We start from the raw sequence: 15647 nt of genomic DNA, 5'->3' as shown, positions 1-15647 counted from the left end.
AGTATTCAAAAATCTCATTGACTTCTGGGAACTCAATATGAAAGGCATTTTTTTCAAAACTGCATACCATTTGAGAATTGTTGAAAAACTGTCAACAATGCAATGCTACAGATTTTTTACTGAAGAGTGTCTGAAAATACAAACCATTTCAGGTCAGTCTGACTTCCATGTAGGCGTGATCTTATTCTTTTTAGATTTGCCTCCTAACACCTTAACTCGTATCGATAACCAGCCACGGTTCAATAATCAACAGGCTAAGCAAAGCTAAGCTCAACATTGAACCGACTGTGGTTAAGCTCCTGGTCACCACAAGAGCAATTAAATGTGTCTATCCCACCAGACTCCAGCAGTGATAAAAGACACCCTGGAAGTCCAGCTAAACCTCTGCTTATATTTTGTGTCCGTTCCGCATTTCTGCAGTCGTTTTGTGTACACGGAGCCTCTTCAGCATCTTCCGGTTATTCCACTGAAAGCTTGCAGAGCAACACTATCCAGCCATGCATCAAGAATCCGTGCAGGCTGGCATAGCCTAGACTGCTGTAAGCACAGCAGCCTGTGCTCACTGCTCTCATCCCTGCTGTCATCACTGCTGAGACAATAAGAACATCTCTCTATGTAATAGCTCTCACGGTTTGTCCCATTGCTCCCTGTACATCTATTCTATGTACTTCCAGTAAATGGGGAAACCAGTGACACACTATTTCACACCCCACACACCTTACTAAGAGGGATGTACAGGATTTTTGCTATTTCCTGATGGTTTCATGCTAGATTTATTTTTTGAGTTAAAGAAAAAAAAAATATCCACTGAATTTTTCGAGAGGCATTTACATCACAAGATTAAACGTCACACGTTGCACATTTCCATTTCGGACAAAATCAACATGTGCCTATAGATAATAAAATTAGACAGATGTAACACCATTGTAGTTGCATACTGTTCACAGGTGAAAATAAAATGGTAGCTTGGTGATCAAACCTCGACTGATATGATTTGTTCGAAAGCAAAAAACAAACTAACAAACAAACAAAAAATAAACAGTGGAAAAGGATGGAGGTGCACTAAAAGGTTCAGGAGCAAGTGGACAGCGAAGTGTCCACCTCTTCTGAGTGGTGTTTGGTTTCTTGGGGGGGTGAGGGAAGGATTCAGCAGGTAACCCTGATAAAACCATCGTGCCCACCCCCCCTTCCCCGAGACCAAAGACGCAGGGGATGTGGGTTTAATGTGAGGACTGTAACCCAAGAGGTCTCCACTCACATTACCGAGCAGCTCTTGGCCTTCTCCTTCTTGAAGGTGGTGGAGATCAAATCTGACTTGCTGGGCAGGTGAAGAAGTCTTTTGGAGAGGCGTCGGGTGGGGCTGGGCTTCGGGAGAGGCTGCAGCTTGTTGATGCAGGCCATCGCAGCGGTGCGGAATACGCTGTGAATGCTCTTCTCTGAGGTGAACGCCGAGCACTCGAGATAAGCCTCTGCACCCAGCTGCTTAGCCATAGCAGAACCCTGCAATAAATGAAGCAATAACCGATACTGTTCATGATATTCTTCCATGGTGCCGTTTAATTTTTTCCTGTGATATAGTGTGGAGACAAGTCCTTTGGGACGGGGTGTTACAGGAAAGGCATAGTTGTAAAAATCTGCACGCACACACACACACATGGATCTTCGTTTGTTTCTTTTGTCTCACCTGTTCATAGGTGATTGGAGTCTGCTTCTGATTGGACAGCTCCATCAGTGTGCAGACATCTGTGCGAAGGTCGGTCTTACAGCCGATGAGTAAAATACGTGTGCTTGGACAGAAGTCCAGAATTTCAGTTTTCCACTGTGGACCCAAAAAGGTGATCAGTTGGTGTATGGTGACAAATAGTCTGTTAATACACTTTGGAGTCACAGTAGGCTACAAGAGAGAATAGGACTTTGAAGTAAAGTGACCTTAAGTCATTACCTTCTTCAGACTGCTGTCCACAGTATCTGGGCGGCTGATGTCAAAACACAGCAAAACTGCATCTGAGTCACTGTAGCACAAGGGCCTCACATTGTCATAGTACGGAGAACCTTACAGGAGAGAGAGGAGAGCAATGTTATAACAAACTATGAAAATGTAGACAAAAGTAGTTTTGCATTCCATAAAACATTTCCTAGAACTTTTGGATGCTCAGAAATATTTTTAATCATGTTTTTTTAAGAGGAAACTTCCAGTTTTGCTGCTGTTTAACCAAGTCTAGTCTTCTTTAATATGCCAGGTCAATTAATAGTAACTTCATATTGCTGGTTTGTGTGACAAAAGAGAACTCCTGCATAGCCATAGTTAGGTGTGAATGAACACATTTGCTGTTCAGGTTATTTAACATCTGATGGTACAGAAAACTGTAAAAGTATGTTTCTTAGATTTACACTTTACATATTACTTGTTAATGCGATTTGCACTAATATCTCTCTCTCTTCTTTAATGTAACCTCATGTTTATTTAATTTTCATTGTTTTATTAAAAATGACTGTTATACAAAATTTATACATACATAACAGTATATGCATCTGTTGTTAATTGTAGGCTGTGCCATTTTTATTCTTTATCCTGCTGCTGTAACACAATAATTTCCCTTGTGGGATCAATTAAGTATCCATCTTAAATGTGCAATGCTTCAAGCTACATTTGTAATATAAAGTGTGTATACATGCAAGTTTAGAGCAATTTGTTTTTTCATTTTTAATTTAGGCCAGATCCAAGAGCTGTGAGAACAGGAAGTTGGTAAAAAAAGAAAAGAAAAAAAAAAAGAAGATTGAGCAGGAGACGAAGAGCAAGAGAAATCATCTGCTTAAGTTAGGTGTGCGCGGCATCACTTCTTCCCACTGAGCTCCGCTTTGCTGTTGGTAAAACTGCTACTTTTGCTGCTCCTATATTCTTGGCTGGCATTTTAGAAGTGAAGATGACAATCGAGCACTAAATCCTCATTGATCTTCTCTTGCAGTAGATTACGCAAGTGGAACGGCAGGGCTCGGGGCAGGCAGACGCTCCCACTCATGCTCAGAATCCTTAAGTAAGCCACCCACCCCCCCAAAAATCCTCTGCTCGGCAAGCAATACCTCCAGTCCCTCTGTTACCACAGCAACAGCCTTGGAATCCACCGTCTACATCAGGCATTCCTCCTGGCTCTCTGTAAAGGCTCGCCTTAACTGCCACTCAATCATTTTACACCACTAGCGGCCCACCCACCTACTGCTGGGGACATTCCTCTTCTCTGCGACAGAGTTTGGGACCACAGACATACGCCCATCACACAAAATGATTCACATGCGCCGGAACCACAAGCGCTAACACAGACGCACACTTTTTAAATTCAGATGCATGCAGAGGTGAATCCGGTCCCTTATCAGATGAAACAGAAGAGGGGCTGCTCAATGGGATTAACATGTTTACTTTAGTCTGTGTGAATCCCAAAAGGGATTCAGCGTTCCTTTTATAGCTACAGATAACACAAGCAGTCTGTGTAATAACTCATTGCACAACCGTCCTAATTGATTTACGGTGCAGAAACAATGCAGCAGAAGAAAACATAAAAAAAAAAGCACATGAAAACACAGATGCGTGCATGTATGTGTACACAAAAACGGATATGTGCTTATGAATACTTAATGATTTTCCACATTATCAAAGGGTAAAACTGAATTTGCCAGCTGCTGGGTGCCGTGAGTGGAATAATGACAAGCTGTGATGAAATTCCTCAGGACTCAATGTCCTGAAGAAAGTAAACACTGTTGCAAAAGAACAAAGGAACATGCTTGCGTTACAGCTCCATTTCCATGCCTTTAGAAATAAAAATGACTTTTTTCTATTCTTGAGTTAAAAAAAAAAAAAAAAGAGACAATTTGATTAAATTATTTACAGATGTCACATATAAGAAAACACCATCGCTTTTACACCACATACACCTAATTGTAGCAGAAAAGCCACAAACACAACTTTGTGTTTGAAGAATTTGAGACATATGTCATGTCACACATGTTAAAAATCACACATGTTAAAATCAGAAGGATTAGAGACACTAATATTACGAGTTTCGGTGCCACGCCATATACGTGAGGTATATAATGGGAAAGTCAGAGGTCGGGTGCTCCAGAAATCGTTTCAATCTCCTGTGAGGGGTTATCACAGAGCCAGCAAACAAGATGTGATTCTGCATTAAATGGCCACTGATCTAAATGCAACAATCAATGGAAGGCTACACCAGAGGTCCGAGAGCCGATGCTTTTAAAGCTGACAAATCAATTAGCCTGCCAAGATGGAAGGGGGGATGCAAAGGACATCTAAGCCTCCCCCACCTTTCTTTCTTTGTTTTTGGTTACTATTGTCCTCACATATAAATAAAACTTCTATTTGTTGTGTTGGACAAACAATGCACAAATCAGTAAACATACTGTACTTACAGCAACATACAGCACCTCAATATTAGTATTCAAACCCCCCGTAACATGTTACTTGGCATAGGCGCAGCTTCGGCAGCACCTTCCTTACACACCAGGGCCTAGTTTCTAATCTTGGAAGAAATAGCTGTTACTATTGTGGCAAGAAAAAGCCACAGGAAAAAGAAGAGCGGGAGCCAAAGTATACCCTACTGAGCCATATCACAAAGAGACCTCCTCTGCCATTAATCCCTCACCCCCTGCAGTGTAATATCACAGGTTACTGCTATCTGTCTCTTTCACTCTCTTCCCTTCCTTTCTCCATTGCAGCAAACCACACAATGGTTTGGGTGCTCATGCAGCGCCTATAAGCATGGCCCAAATTATGGCTTTCCTCCTTGCATGCCTCTATACAACAGATGGAGAGTTTCTGAGGCATAAAACATGGAGAGTGAGGCAGAAAAGAAAAAGGAGTATAACCAAATTCTTGTGGCTGAGCTGAACTTCATCCGTCTTGATGGTGCGGTGCCCAGATCTGAGTGTTTGAGGTGAGGATTGGGCCTAAGTGGATGTAGGCTTCACAGGGCTGAAGACGGAGGCCCTTGTATTGAAGGCTACAGGTGGGGGAGGGGAGGATCGGCTTTGTGTTTGCCCGAGCGAGAGTATAACTGTGTGTCTGTGGATGTGTGCTAAAATCGAGTGAGTGACATAGCCTGTTTTCATCATTAGCACTCCTCCTCTCACTACGAAAATGCGGAGGTCAGACAGATTAATGATCCAGTGATGGGATGACTCACAGATATGGGGACGAGAGGAGCCCTGCGCCTCCACCCACACTCAGCCGACTGGGAGCTGTGGTGCTGCCGCAGGACTACGGACTTCACAGCACGCTCCAAAAAACATATTATATTGCATCAAGCAGTTGTTCCCTGGATTCACATAAGCCAGTCAGAATTAGTGCTGAAGCCCCCTGCAGGGTGAAGGAGGTGCTTTTTTCCTAAGCGTTATATGATCTGCTAACAAGCTTTACTTTGACATCATCATAGTTGATGACACTGGATTAAGAAAATTAAGTCCAACATCAAAGAGTTTGATTTAAAAACCCTGAAATGTTGATTTGGATAAAATAAGGCAGGAAACATTTGAGAATATAGCCGGTTTTTCTCAGCTAGTGTAAACTGATTGTTGGACAACAGTCCATGAAACATTTAGCAAAGCTAAACACTACTAATAAAAAAAATAAAAATAAAAAAAAAAATAGATCACTGATGAATCAATGATGGAAAAAGATGGAGGAATTAAACTGTACCTGCTTACAATTCTAAAAAGCACCTAAGTTTTACAAACTGGGTGCCTATTAGAGAAATCACATGACATATGGTCATCAACATGACAATTAAATATTAAAAATGCCCCCTTTTACAATCCAGCAGAGTGTTTCATCAGCTTAAATGGACATTGGATTCATTCCAAGTCAGTATTATGTATACATCATACAATAAGTGATTATATAGACACACACACACACACACACACACACACACACACACACACACACACACACACACACACACACACACACACACAGTACGATCTTGAACTTCAAGGCTTCGTCAGCAACATCATTAAACCTGAAATAAATTACACACCAACATCTTAATGGGATTTATTTTCACTATCTGTGCGCTACACCAGACAGAGCTCAGCTTCCCTTCTTTCCCCTTTTCCCCAGCATTCCTGATCAGATAAGCCTGGTTAAAACTGGTGGATTGATTTTAGACTGTAAATCCATATTGGAGCTGAGAGAAGGAGCCGCCTGCCATGTGGAGCCAGTGATGAGGTCAGTGCAATCAATGAAGGGGAGCTGGGATAATGAGGAGACCGTCTCAGTGTGGTGTGGGCCAGGGTGGCACAAACTCCACGCAATTAGAGCAAATTACAGCACAGGAGAGGAAACTGTGCGGTGTGGCTAACAAATACCCCTTTCTGCCTGTCACCCATCACCACGAGCCTGACAGCAGATACCTGTGATAAAAGAGTCATCTATAAAAGATGAGGGGGAAGGGGACCACATGCGGTCTCCTCTGAGAGTGTGAGGGGCAGGTCTTTTAAATCAAATCTATTGTGAATAAAAATAGATTTTATTTTTTTTGGCCCATTTTCAAATAGTCTGCTATGCACGTGCATATTGTACTCTTTTGTACTTGGTATTGAATTGTGCCATAGGTGTTTGGTAAAGGGCAGGGAGTGGCAATCTATGCAGATTAGCCAGAAAGTAGCAAAGAGGGAGCAACAAAGGGAACGCTCAAGTGAAAGAAAGAAAGAGCCACAAACTCACTGGGTCAGTCAGAAGAGGTTGCCCAGCAGTCCCATTCACAGTCTTAATCCCTTGCATCATGCTGTTTGAGTGGCTGACCTGGAGCAGCATATGGAGGGGGAATGCAGGTCACTAGAGTTTTTTGAGCTCCCTCCTATCTGTCTGCTCCAGAAAAACTGTCCTGCTCAACAGAATGTAGCTCTGTGTGCCCATCATCCCTGGGCACCAGGCCCACTCCTGCTGGCCAGACCAAAGGTCCAAAGTCTGGGATTAAAAACGGGATTTGGTCTGGGGACGGAATTACACTCACTTTTCTCCTCATTTTGCCGCTTTGTGATAATGGGAGGGGGAAAAAATATGAGAGCACAGTAAATACTGCATCATCTCATACAAATGGGTCTGTTATATAAAGGATCTGTTGTACACAGACACAGGTGTGCACAAAAATGAATAAATAATCACACTTGTACTGCCAGTGTGACCTAGTCAGGCTGCAGCACGAGTGTGGACGGAGAGGAATGTGGCCTGGCGAGAGAAACTATTGTGCAGCGAGCATGAAGGGAATCAAACAGGTGCTGCAGACCCGTGCTCGCAGTATTCAGGTCAACAGTCTGAACAGCAGATTTCCTGGGAGATCTACAATGACACATTGACCCTCTTTTTCACGCTTAGTGTAAATGAACACATGATGCACGGAGTCAGCATTAAAAACAAGCGAGGCGGAATAATCAGTCTTTTCTGCCCAGTTTTTCCACTGCAACACACTTGGCACAAAAATGCACTTGTAGATCTGCAGAGTCCTTTACATCCAGACACATCCAAAAAGGGGGACACTTCATATCGGAGGAAATTTAATTTGTAGTAAATGGGAGATTTGAAAGAGTATATAGTTCAACAAGTACACATCCCATGTACCTCTGCATCAACAGGGGGGAAATAGACTATAAAGCCCTTCCCTAAGTATTTACCAATGTTTAACAACACAATGTTTCCATTTTCGTCCTCCAAAATAAAAAAATGTCATGACGAAAATGAATAACTGGGAAAAAATACAGAGACTGGTGTTCCAGCAAAAACAAACACTCATTACATTCACGCGGCATTGCCAAATCCTCTTCAGTGCGGCAAGCAGGACTGCAGATCACACACCACATGCACACGGAAAAGGTGATCGGTTACCTGAAGTGTCCCACAGACTGAGCTCCACTCGCTGCTCTTCCAGTTCCAGACAGGCTGTGTAGTTTTCAAATACCGTGGGCACGTAGGTCTGGGGAGCAATTAGCAACACGGTGCCGTTAGTGGGGAGTTGTCAGGCAGCTACAGGTAATGGAAGTTAACTAATCAGTGCTATACACAAAACACACGCACTGACCAATAAAACAATAAGACAAATCTATATCTCTTCTCAATTTGACAGAATTTCGGATCAATTAATCACTTTAATCGCTGCAGCTGCAGGAGATATTCAACGCAGGCCACCAGCTAAGAATGCGCAGAGAACATAATTCCACTGACCACATGATGAAACAATAATGCTACCGATGATATAAAGGTCAGTAAATAGGAAATAAACTTAAAAGCAAGAAATTTTAGGAAATGCGCAAGCAATATGTCACTATCCGCAACAGACGCACTGTTTTCTCCGTGCCGTTTCCAAACCATTTGATGAAAACCCAACACCACGATTGTCAAGAGAACACAGGGCAGACTTTTCTGCTCATATATTTTACTTCAACACGAGTCACATTTTTGCATACCTCTGGATAACAATCCTTCGCCAGGACTTGCAACATCGCCGTTTTTCCGCATTGAACGTCTCCCACAAGAACCAGTTTACATCTCACCACCAGCGGTTGTGTATTTCTCCTTTCCTTCATGATCCCAACAATGCTCCAGAGGATTTATTTAGCAGAAAAAGGGAAAGACAAAGAAACAGCAGAACAGCCCAGCAATTGTTGTCCCAGCTTGACTGAGAAACCCGGTGTCTCGCTCTCGAAGGATGCCCGCAGTTGATCTGATTGAATTTGCCACTGCGGCTCTTTATACAGGCAAGCAGCAGCCAATAGGAGCGCAACATTCCACAGGCTCCCTTTACTGCACTCGAGTTATTCTGTCTGGGAGGATGTGACAGCAGATATCTCGAAATACTTCCAAGATTATTGTGCAAGAAAGAAAGTGTAATAGATTTAGACGCATTTGTCCACGAGTAGGACTAAAAAATTGTAATCTCCCTGTGCAATCATCGGTTTACATAGTTTTATTTTTTAACATAGAAGATTAAAGAACAATGTAATCTGCAGCCACCCCCTGCAGACTGTTGTTTTGTCACCTGTGTGTCTTGTCACAAACTGACTTATTAAATTGACTCGACTGGCTGAATCGATAGCACCACTGGCTGAGAACAATGGGGCTCTCCCTGCTAATTAGTTTATTTTGATTTGCACTTCAGTCAAGTCACATTTATTTAGCAAACACGTCTCCTTCGGCTTTTTTTTTTTTTTAATGTATTTTTAAAAATTATTATTAAAAAAATCATCTCTCCCCCATTTGTGGGGCAAATTATGTATAATCTTTGACTGTCTGTTATTTAACACTATTATATTATATAGAAGTGTAATAGTACAAACATCATTTTGAAAGCACTGATTGATAGATGGGAATGGCGCAACGTTGGAATGATTGTTTACCGATCAAAGGTCTGACCTTTGTCTGTGTGGTTACTCAGTAATGTCATCATGTTGACATGCGGTGGGACGGTGTGAGGCCCCCCTGAGGTGACCATCTATCGGCTTCCCACAGGGTCAAGTCAGAGGCCTGGTCTCTCAAAGCCCTGGAAACACGCAAAAGCTGACTTTCACACCCTGGAGGTTATTACTGTATGGAAACAGCGCCTCGTTGTTAGGAAAGGGGAAATTAAAAGATAAAAGTCAATTAACTTCCCTCTTCTTTGTCTGGCGACCTCCTGGCTAATTTACTTACTGTTGCCAATCACAGCTCTTTCAGTTTTGACCCAGTGGGTCAAAGCAATTTGCCTTTGTTCACAAACAGCTCATATCATTCATCCGTCGAGCTGCCTTGTCTTTTACAGCCTAACGTGTCTCGCTGCCATCACACATAAGGTTGTTAATAAAGGATGTGACTGCAGGGGGAAATGTTCTATGATGCTGTTAGCCTTTCATTCCCACCGTTGATCACATCTTACCAGGTAGTACTCTCTATTTGGTTTGTGAGGTTTGCTCAAATAAATTGAAGTTTTAGTGTTTTTAGAGTTTGAAGGGTTAAAGAAAAATCTATCTAAAAATCTTGTATTGCTTAGATAACAGGAGAAGCTATGAAATCAGGCTAAAGGAAGGCAGGGGTGAGAATAACTGTGAGGGCAAGTAATAAACTTGTATTCCACGATAAAAATGTGTGTTTTCGACTAATCCAACAACACAGCAACTCCAGTAGAAACAATGTAAAACCTCTAAGCTTCATTACTTACAACTAGAGCAATATCAATATACATAATTATTGCATTTTAAATATTTAATTACAGGTCAGTTAAAAAATACTTCCCCACTGATCGGTAAAGTAAATAAGATACAGTGGTGCAGAAAGTATGAAAAAGAAAAGTTGCAGGTTACGAACTCTCTCTAACCCTTCTAAACTAACTGCAGCATGACGTCTGTGTGATCACCACAGATGCCCTCTGATGGGACAGAGACAGGTGGCTGTGAATAATCATCAGGCATAAAGTGACACCTTCCAATATGGCTGGTACAGGGAGATGAGGAAGAGAGGTAGGAGGAGGCTGACTGCAGGAAGCATTGACACTTTAGGCTATCACACCTTGATGTATTGGGTGACAGTGTTGGTAGCTAAATCAACAGACTGAGAGTGGCGGCAGTCTACAAATAGCCCCAGAAAAACAAACAAAAGATGAGTCAAGATTCTGATTTTATTTATTTATTTTTCTGCCACAAAATCGTCACCAGATGGAGCTGTAACCCCGGAGGTCTGGCATAAATTTAACATGTGCTACATCAAATTAACACACTTTAAGCATCATTTTGCATTTTTTGAGTCTCTCTGTAAATAGGCATCGATTCGATCAAATATGGAAGTTATATAAATCTGTCAGTTCGTGAAATATGGTTTTATAGAGTACTGTACACAGCAGCTACTGCAGAGAGAGCTCCAGGTTTTCCTGCTTTGCTTTTTCATTTATTTTGAGTCCAGTCCTTTTACCTGGCTGTTTTTTTTTTCTTGTTTGTTTGTTAAGCCACCTAACAGTGATCTGTGCATCATTTGAATATAAAGATCGCCTAAATCAAGGGATTAACCAATCTTGTGTCTAAACATAACAAAATATTTAGAAAAGAACCGATTTGAAATTGTATTTTTAGTCACCTTGTTACTAGTAACCTGTACAAAATACATTGAAAAACAATCCATAGCAGATGAACACTAATTGAAAGTCATGTTCATGATAAATAAGAAAAAAATCCAGCAAGAACATGACACGGGGCCTGATGATCCATACACTGCTTAATGAAGCCTCATAACGAATGGTTGCAGTGGAAGGATGGCTGTCAAGAAGTTCATCTTAAGGAAGGCAATGAGAGAGAAAAGGCAAATTACACAAGAACAGAGCCCAAAATCAGCAGCAGGTCAAGGTTGTCAACATGCAAAGAGTGTGACTGGCAAAAGCCCAAACACACTGCCAGTTTACTAAATGCAAACCTGGAAAGAAAAACATCCAATAGAACATTTCCAGTCCAGTCTGGGCCTCCCCAGAGTCTGGACCTCAATACTGATGCAGTGTGGAATCATTATAGAAGAGAATGGACTCAAAGGCTGGAGGACTTTTCCCGAAGACGTCTTCAAGAAATGACAAGGAAACTTGCCTACAAGACCGATCGAGCTGTGTTAAAGAATAGATGTTAGATGTTAAAGATGTCCATACTAAACATTGACTTTCAGTCTCATTAGAATAAAAAAAATGTCTGTTTTTGCCTTATAGACTGTGTTTCCATGTATGTTTACACATACACTGAGCCTATTTCCCAGTTTTTGCTAATAAAACAGAAAGAAATGAGGGGTGGCTCAAGACCTTTCCAGGGTACTGTAAGCCCTGGACCAATGGTAAAAGATGATCATGTTCCAAATAACATGTATATGAACAATGTTAGCAGATTTGTTTCTAACTCTAATCCCGTGTTAGCCTGCTGTGTTAACCCTGGTGAACTGTCCAGGGTGTAGGCTGCCTCTCGCCCAGCTAGCTGGGAAAGGCTCCAGCCTCCCTAGTGACGCTTAATTGAATAATACAATAATATATTGCTTACATAGGAAACACAGGTCATAATGAACGAAACAAGTGGCTTATTAGTACTTATATAAATTATGTTAGTAGATTGTTTTTCAGTGAATGATGCAAAAGTATGTGTGGGTTGATTATAGAGATCCGGAATATGTTGTTAAATTTGTTATGACCCCTCCCACCCCTTCTTACTATGCTAAACATGGGTGTCTCAGCCAAGGTACAACTAAGGGAAGAAACTTTCTTATATAGTAGAAGATTTCCACAAGATTTTTCTTCCTCACATTCATCTGCAATTAGTCCAGTAGTGTAGTTGGGCAGTGCTATGGGGTGGCTGGAGGACAGACTCACAACTTTAATTTCAGTTTGTCTCAATTTTGTTTGATTGATGTCAAAATGGGAAACTGCATCTTGTTTGTTGCATAGATAGCTAGAATGCTACTTCTGCCCTCTGTTGGTGGTTTTGTGAATAGCTGATGAAAAGTCACATGGCACACACAAACGTTAATGAAATGTTTTTTTTTATTCACCTCCTCCTTCTCATGTGCTATTGACAAAAGATGCACCCATTACACATCATCATCAGACACTGTTGGATATCATTTATCTTGCAGACTTGTCAGAAACGATGAGAAACGTTGACATCATCATTAGGCCAAACAGTTTTTTTCCTCTGTATTGGAGGTGGGTACAGCATAACGTTTAGTATAAATAATAGTAGTGCAATTATACTCCATCTTAACTGAGGAGATATTTTGATAGTCTCAGCTAGTGTCTCGTTGATGCTAAACTTTGTATTGCATACAGAATTTAGGCAAGTGAAACGCAATAGGAAATGATAATTGTAAAAAATTGTGCTTTGGAAAACCAAAGAAGTATAATTGACTTTTGTATAAATTTCTTGCAATAAAAATTAAGCAACAGGAGAAGCTGAGTAGGTTTTATCGAAAGAAGGTACTGTGCTCTCTGTGTTTCATCAAGTAGAAGTTATGTATCTCAAACCCGGCCCTTCAGAAATGAATCAGGGTGTTAGTGGAAGCAACCTTAATAGTGGTCCTATATAAGCTGTGCACCATTCTTTAAAAAAGGAAAGAAAGAGGATATTACATATAAACACATGCTTTCTGAGGCGCTGATTATAGAATTGTGTACTGGTTAAAACCTGTCAGCTTTTGCTGTTATTGTGCAATCTGCTAATAATAATAATAGTATCTGCATATTTAATATACAGTATTTACATTTAAGCCTTTATAATGCATATGTAAGTGGTTACATAGGTCGCGCAGATTTAGTCTGAAGAGTGAACGGCTCATGTGACGCTGATCTGAAAAAGCCCTTCTGATGAAACAGGAATACAATATATCATGCACATATATTCGATTATTTATATGTATGATATGTTAGCAGAATTCTGTTGCTTTAAATGACACAAGCAGTTGCATTAATGCGATTATTGAAGTGCTTACTGAGACGCATTCATTTTTGTGAGCAATGCAAGACATGAAATGGATGCAGAAAAGAGAACACTGGTGGTTGTACGCACATGAAATCTGACATGTTTTTGATTAAAGTCTATGCATATATATAATGTATATCCTGCTATGTGGGCAGAGAATAAGTAATAATGGTTATAAGACCTGGTACTAATGTAAATACATCACCAGAGGTCACCCTCATGTCCAGTGATAATAAAATACTTTCCCAGGCTTGTTAGGAAGTAAACCTTTACAATCAGTTCATGTGCTCAGAGATCTTGTTCCTGTAGAGGAGATGAAGTCTTCTCAGTGGTGTAGTGTAGTGAGTGTCCACAGCTTCTTATTCACAGAGCAACTTAATGCTGACGCTATATTGACAGAGAGTAACAGCAAAATATTGGACGTAAATAAATAAATGACCATGTTCCTGGCTGCGTAGCTTACGGTGATGCGCTTATTGTAATTTAGAGCTACAATCACCAAGCACCACGTTCAGAAGACACACTGAGGTAATATTTAACTGTTAATTGTCTACAGATGTTGTTGGGAATCATTAATCTTTCTCATTTCTAATATTTCCATTATTATTATTATTATTATTATTATTATTATTATTATTATTATTATTATTATTGGCTCATTGGTTCCAAAGTTTTACTTTCAAACCATCTTAATGAACATTTTGAAGTTAGTCCTAAGTCAGGAGCAGTTGTGGAATAGCTCATGTTAAACATGGGTTATCTGTGATCAATTATTTCTGGGAGGATAAAACAATTTTACAAACTATTTTTTCTTTGGGGTAGGAAAATCATGTAAATACAGTCAAACTTTGTAAAGTGTAAGCATTTAGGATATTTAGATGTGATAACAGACCTTTTCGGGTTTTGCCTCCAATCATCTGCAAACCACAGTTATTATAAGTAATCCTTCCTAAGCCAGTGGACCAGCGTTTATACATTCATAGCTGTGACAAAGATGCATATAGACCGTCTGTGCATGTCTGTGCTTGTTATACATGTGTTCAGCATCACTGTTGTGTACAGATATGCAATCAGTGACACTGAGAGTGAGCTTACGAATTATAAACAGTAGTAACGACAGTTACAGTAAAAAGGTCAATAGAAAGAATAACATAAAACAGGAGCTGCAAGTAAGGGAAAGTAAGAGTCCTCTAACATAAGTGACAACATGATGCCTCTGACATTGCATTTGTGCTGTAGAGAAAACATTTGGTTAAACATTTGGAATGACAACTCATCGAGAGCTGCAGAGATGGAAGACATACAAAGCTGATTTTCTGTCACCCTCTTTAAGTGGCGTGTATCAGACACAGACCCCCTGGAACCCTGTGTTGGGAGGGTGTATAGGTTTTACACTGGTAGCTTTGCTATGCTACAGGACTGTAGGCTAACTTCCTCTGAACTTTACAGGTGTGATGTAGCTACAGTGAGAGGTGAATCTGCCTGTGTGAGCAAACGTAGGCTGGCGCACCTTTGTCAGGTGGGAGACGTGACTTCAAATGTAAAAGCGGGGAGTGAGGTACAGGTTTAAGGTCACGGTGAGAGAAAAATATGAGAAAGGGGGCAGATAGTGAGTTGTAACTTCACTGCTACACTGTTTTTCTGAAATACCAGTGCACGTGGAGCTGTAGAAATTGGCCCTGAGTTGTCGCGTGGTAGTGGGAGCAGGGAGCTTTTGCCGAGGGGGCAGCAGTAAGGTGGAGGCTCCTTCTTCTGTTGCAGCATTAATCAAATCATTCTCCTCCTTCTTCTTGTTTTCCTGTTTTTTGTGTCTTCTCTCCTTCCAGCTCACCAGCCTCCTGCTCCTTCTCTCTCACCATACTCTGCTTTTCCTCTTTTCTTTGGCCCAGGTGTGGCTGGAGAAGGTGGTGGCCAGGTTTGGAGAGACGAGGACTGCTGCTGCCCCCTGGTGGTGCCCTGGTCCCTGTGCGCTACGACTGTCTGACCCCAGCTGACAGCACAAGCTGCTCCTGCAGAGGTCGAAGGGGCAAATTTCAAGAGACGGTAACGATAGCAGATCCAGAAAAGTAAGTTTCATCTCACCTACATCTGAAGTAGTGCTCATTCTATCAACTCTTGAGTCTCAGAAAACTAGAGTGGACACAGGAAGCAAAGGATATGTGATTAATAATGCA

The 15647-nt window shown here is 41.2% G+C and overlaps 2 protein-coding genes across 4 annotated transcripts in view; both read right to left on the bottom strand.

Annotated features, from left to right (window-relative positions):
- Positions 1-488: 488 nt before the first annotated feature.
- rnd1b (Rho family GTPase 1b) lies at positions 489-8718 on the bottom strand. Its single transcript, XM_086277436.1, has 5 exons — positions 8473-8718; positions 7895-7982; positions 1943-2052; positions 1685-1819; positions 489-1500 (listed from the first exon to the last, which is right to left on the bottom strand). Exons 1-5 carry the CDS (start codon positions 8590-8592, stop codon positions 1255-1257), a joined length of 699 nt encoding a protein of 232 aa, XP_086133562.1. The 5' UTR covers positions 8593-8718; the 3' UTR covers positions 489-1254.
- A 3753-nt stretch (positions 8719-12471) lies between these two features.
- LOC147304851 (voltage-dependent L-type calcium channel subunit beta-4-like) overlaps positions 12472-15647 on the bottom strand; it is a 31661-nt gene continuing 28485 nt past the window's right edge. For 2 of the 3 annotated variants that reach the window (XM_086277030.1, XM_086277028.1), the window contains exons 13-14: positions 15556-15603; positions 12472-15482 (exon numbers count right to left, since the gene is read on the bottom strand). In XM_086277030.1, the coding sequence (XP_086133156.1) occupies positions 15574-15603 (30 nt within the window). In that variant the 3' untranslated portion in view covers positions 12472-15482; positions 15556-15573. The remainder of the gene's footprint in view (positions 15483-15555; positions 15604-15647) is intronic. The other variant, XM_086277029.1, reaches the window with a different exon arrangement.

This window comes from Aulonocara sp. 'chitande type north' Nkhata Bay, linkage group LG20 (genome assembly GCF_057382095.1).
Source record: "Aulonocara sp. 'chitande type north' Nkhata Bay isolate Kocher_YH1m ecotype deep benthic linkage group LG20, A_spYH_male_GT1.1, whole genome shotgun sequence".
Lineage (NCBI taxonomy): Eukaryota > Metazoa > Chordata > Actinopteri > Cichliformes > Cichlidae > Aulonocara > Aulonocara sp. 'chitande type north' Nkhata Bay.
Note: the sequence above shows the minus strand (reverse complement) of the source record. Positions and strands in the feature narration are given on the sequence as shown.

Bases quoted from the DNA above. Each gene is read 5' to 3' on its own strand.
- rnd1b (XM_086277436.1), bottom strand. From the start codon at position 8,592: ATGAAGGAAAGGAGAAATACACAACCGCTGGTGGTGAGATGTAAACTG. The intron at 2,053-7,894 runs GTAACCGATCAC...CTCTCCTGTAAG, and splicing joins CAGTCTGTGGGACACTTCAG to GTTCTCCGTACTATGACAAT. The intron at 1,501-1,684 runs GTGAGACAAAAG...CATTTATTGCAG, and splicing joins CTCCAATCACCTATGAACAG to GGTTCTGCTATGGCTAAGCA.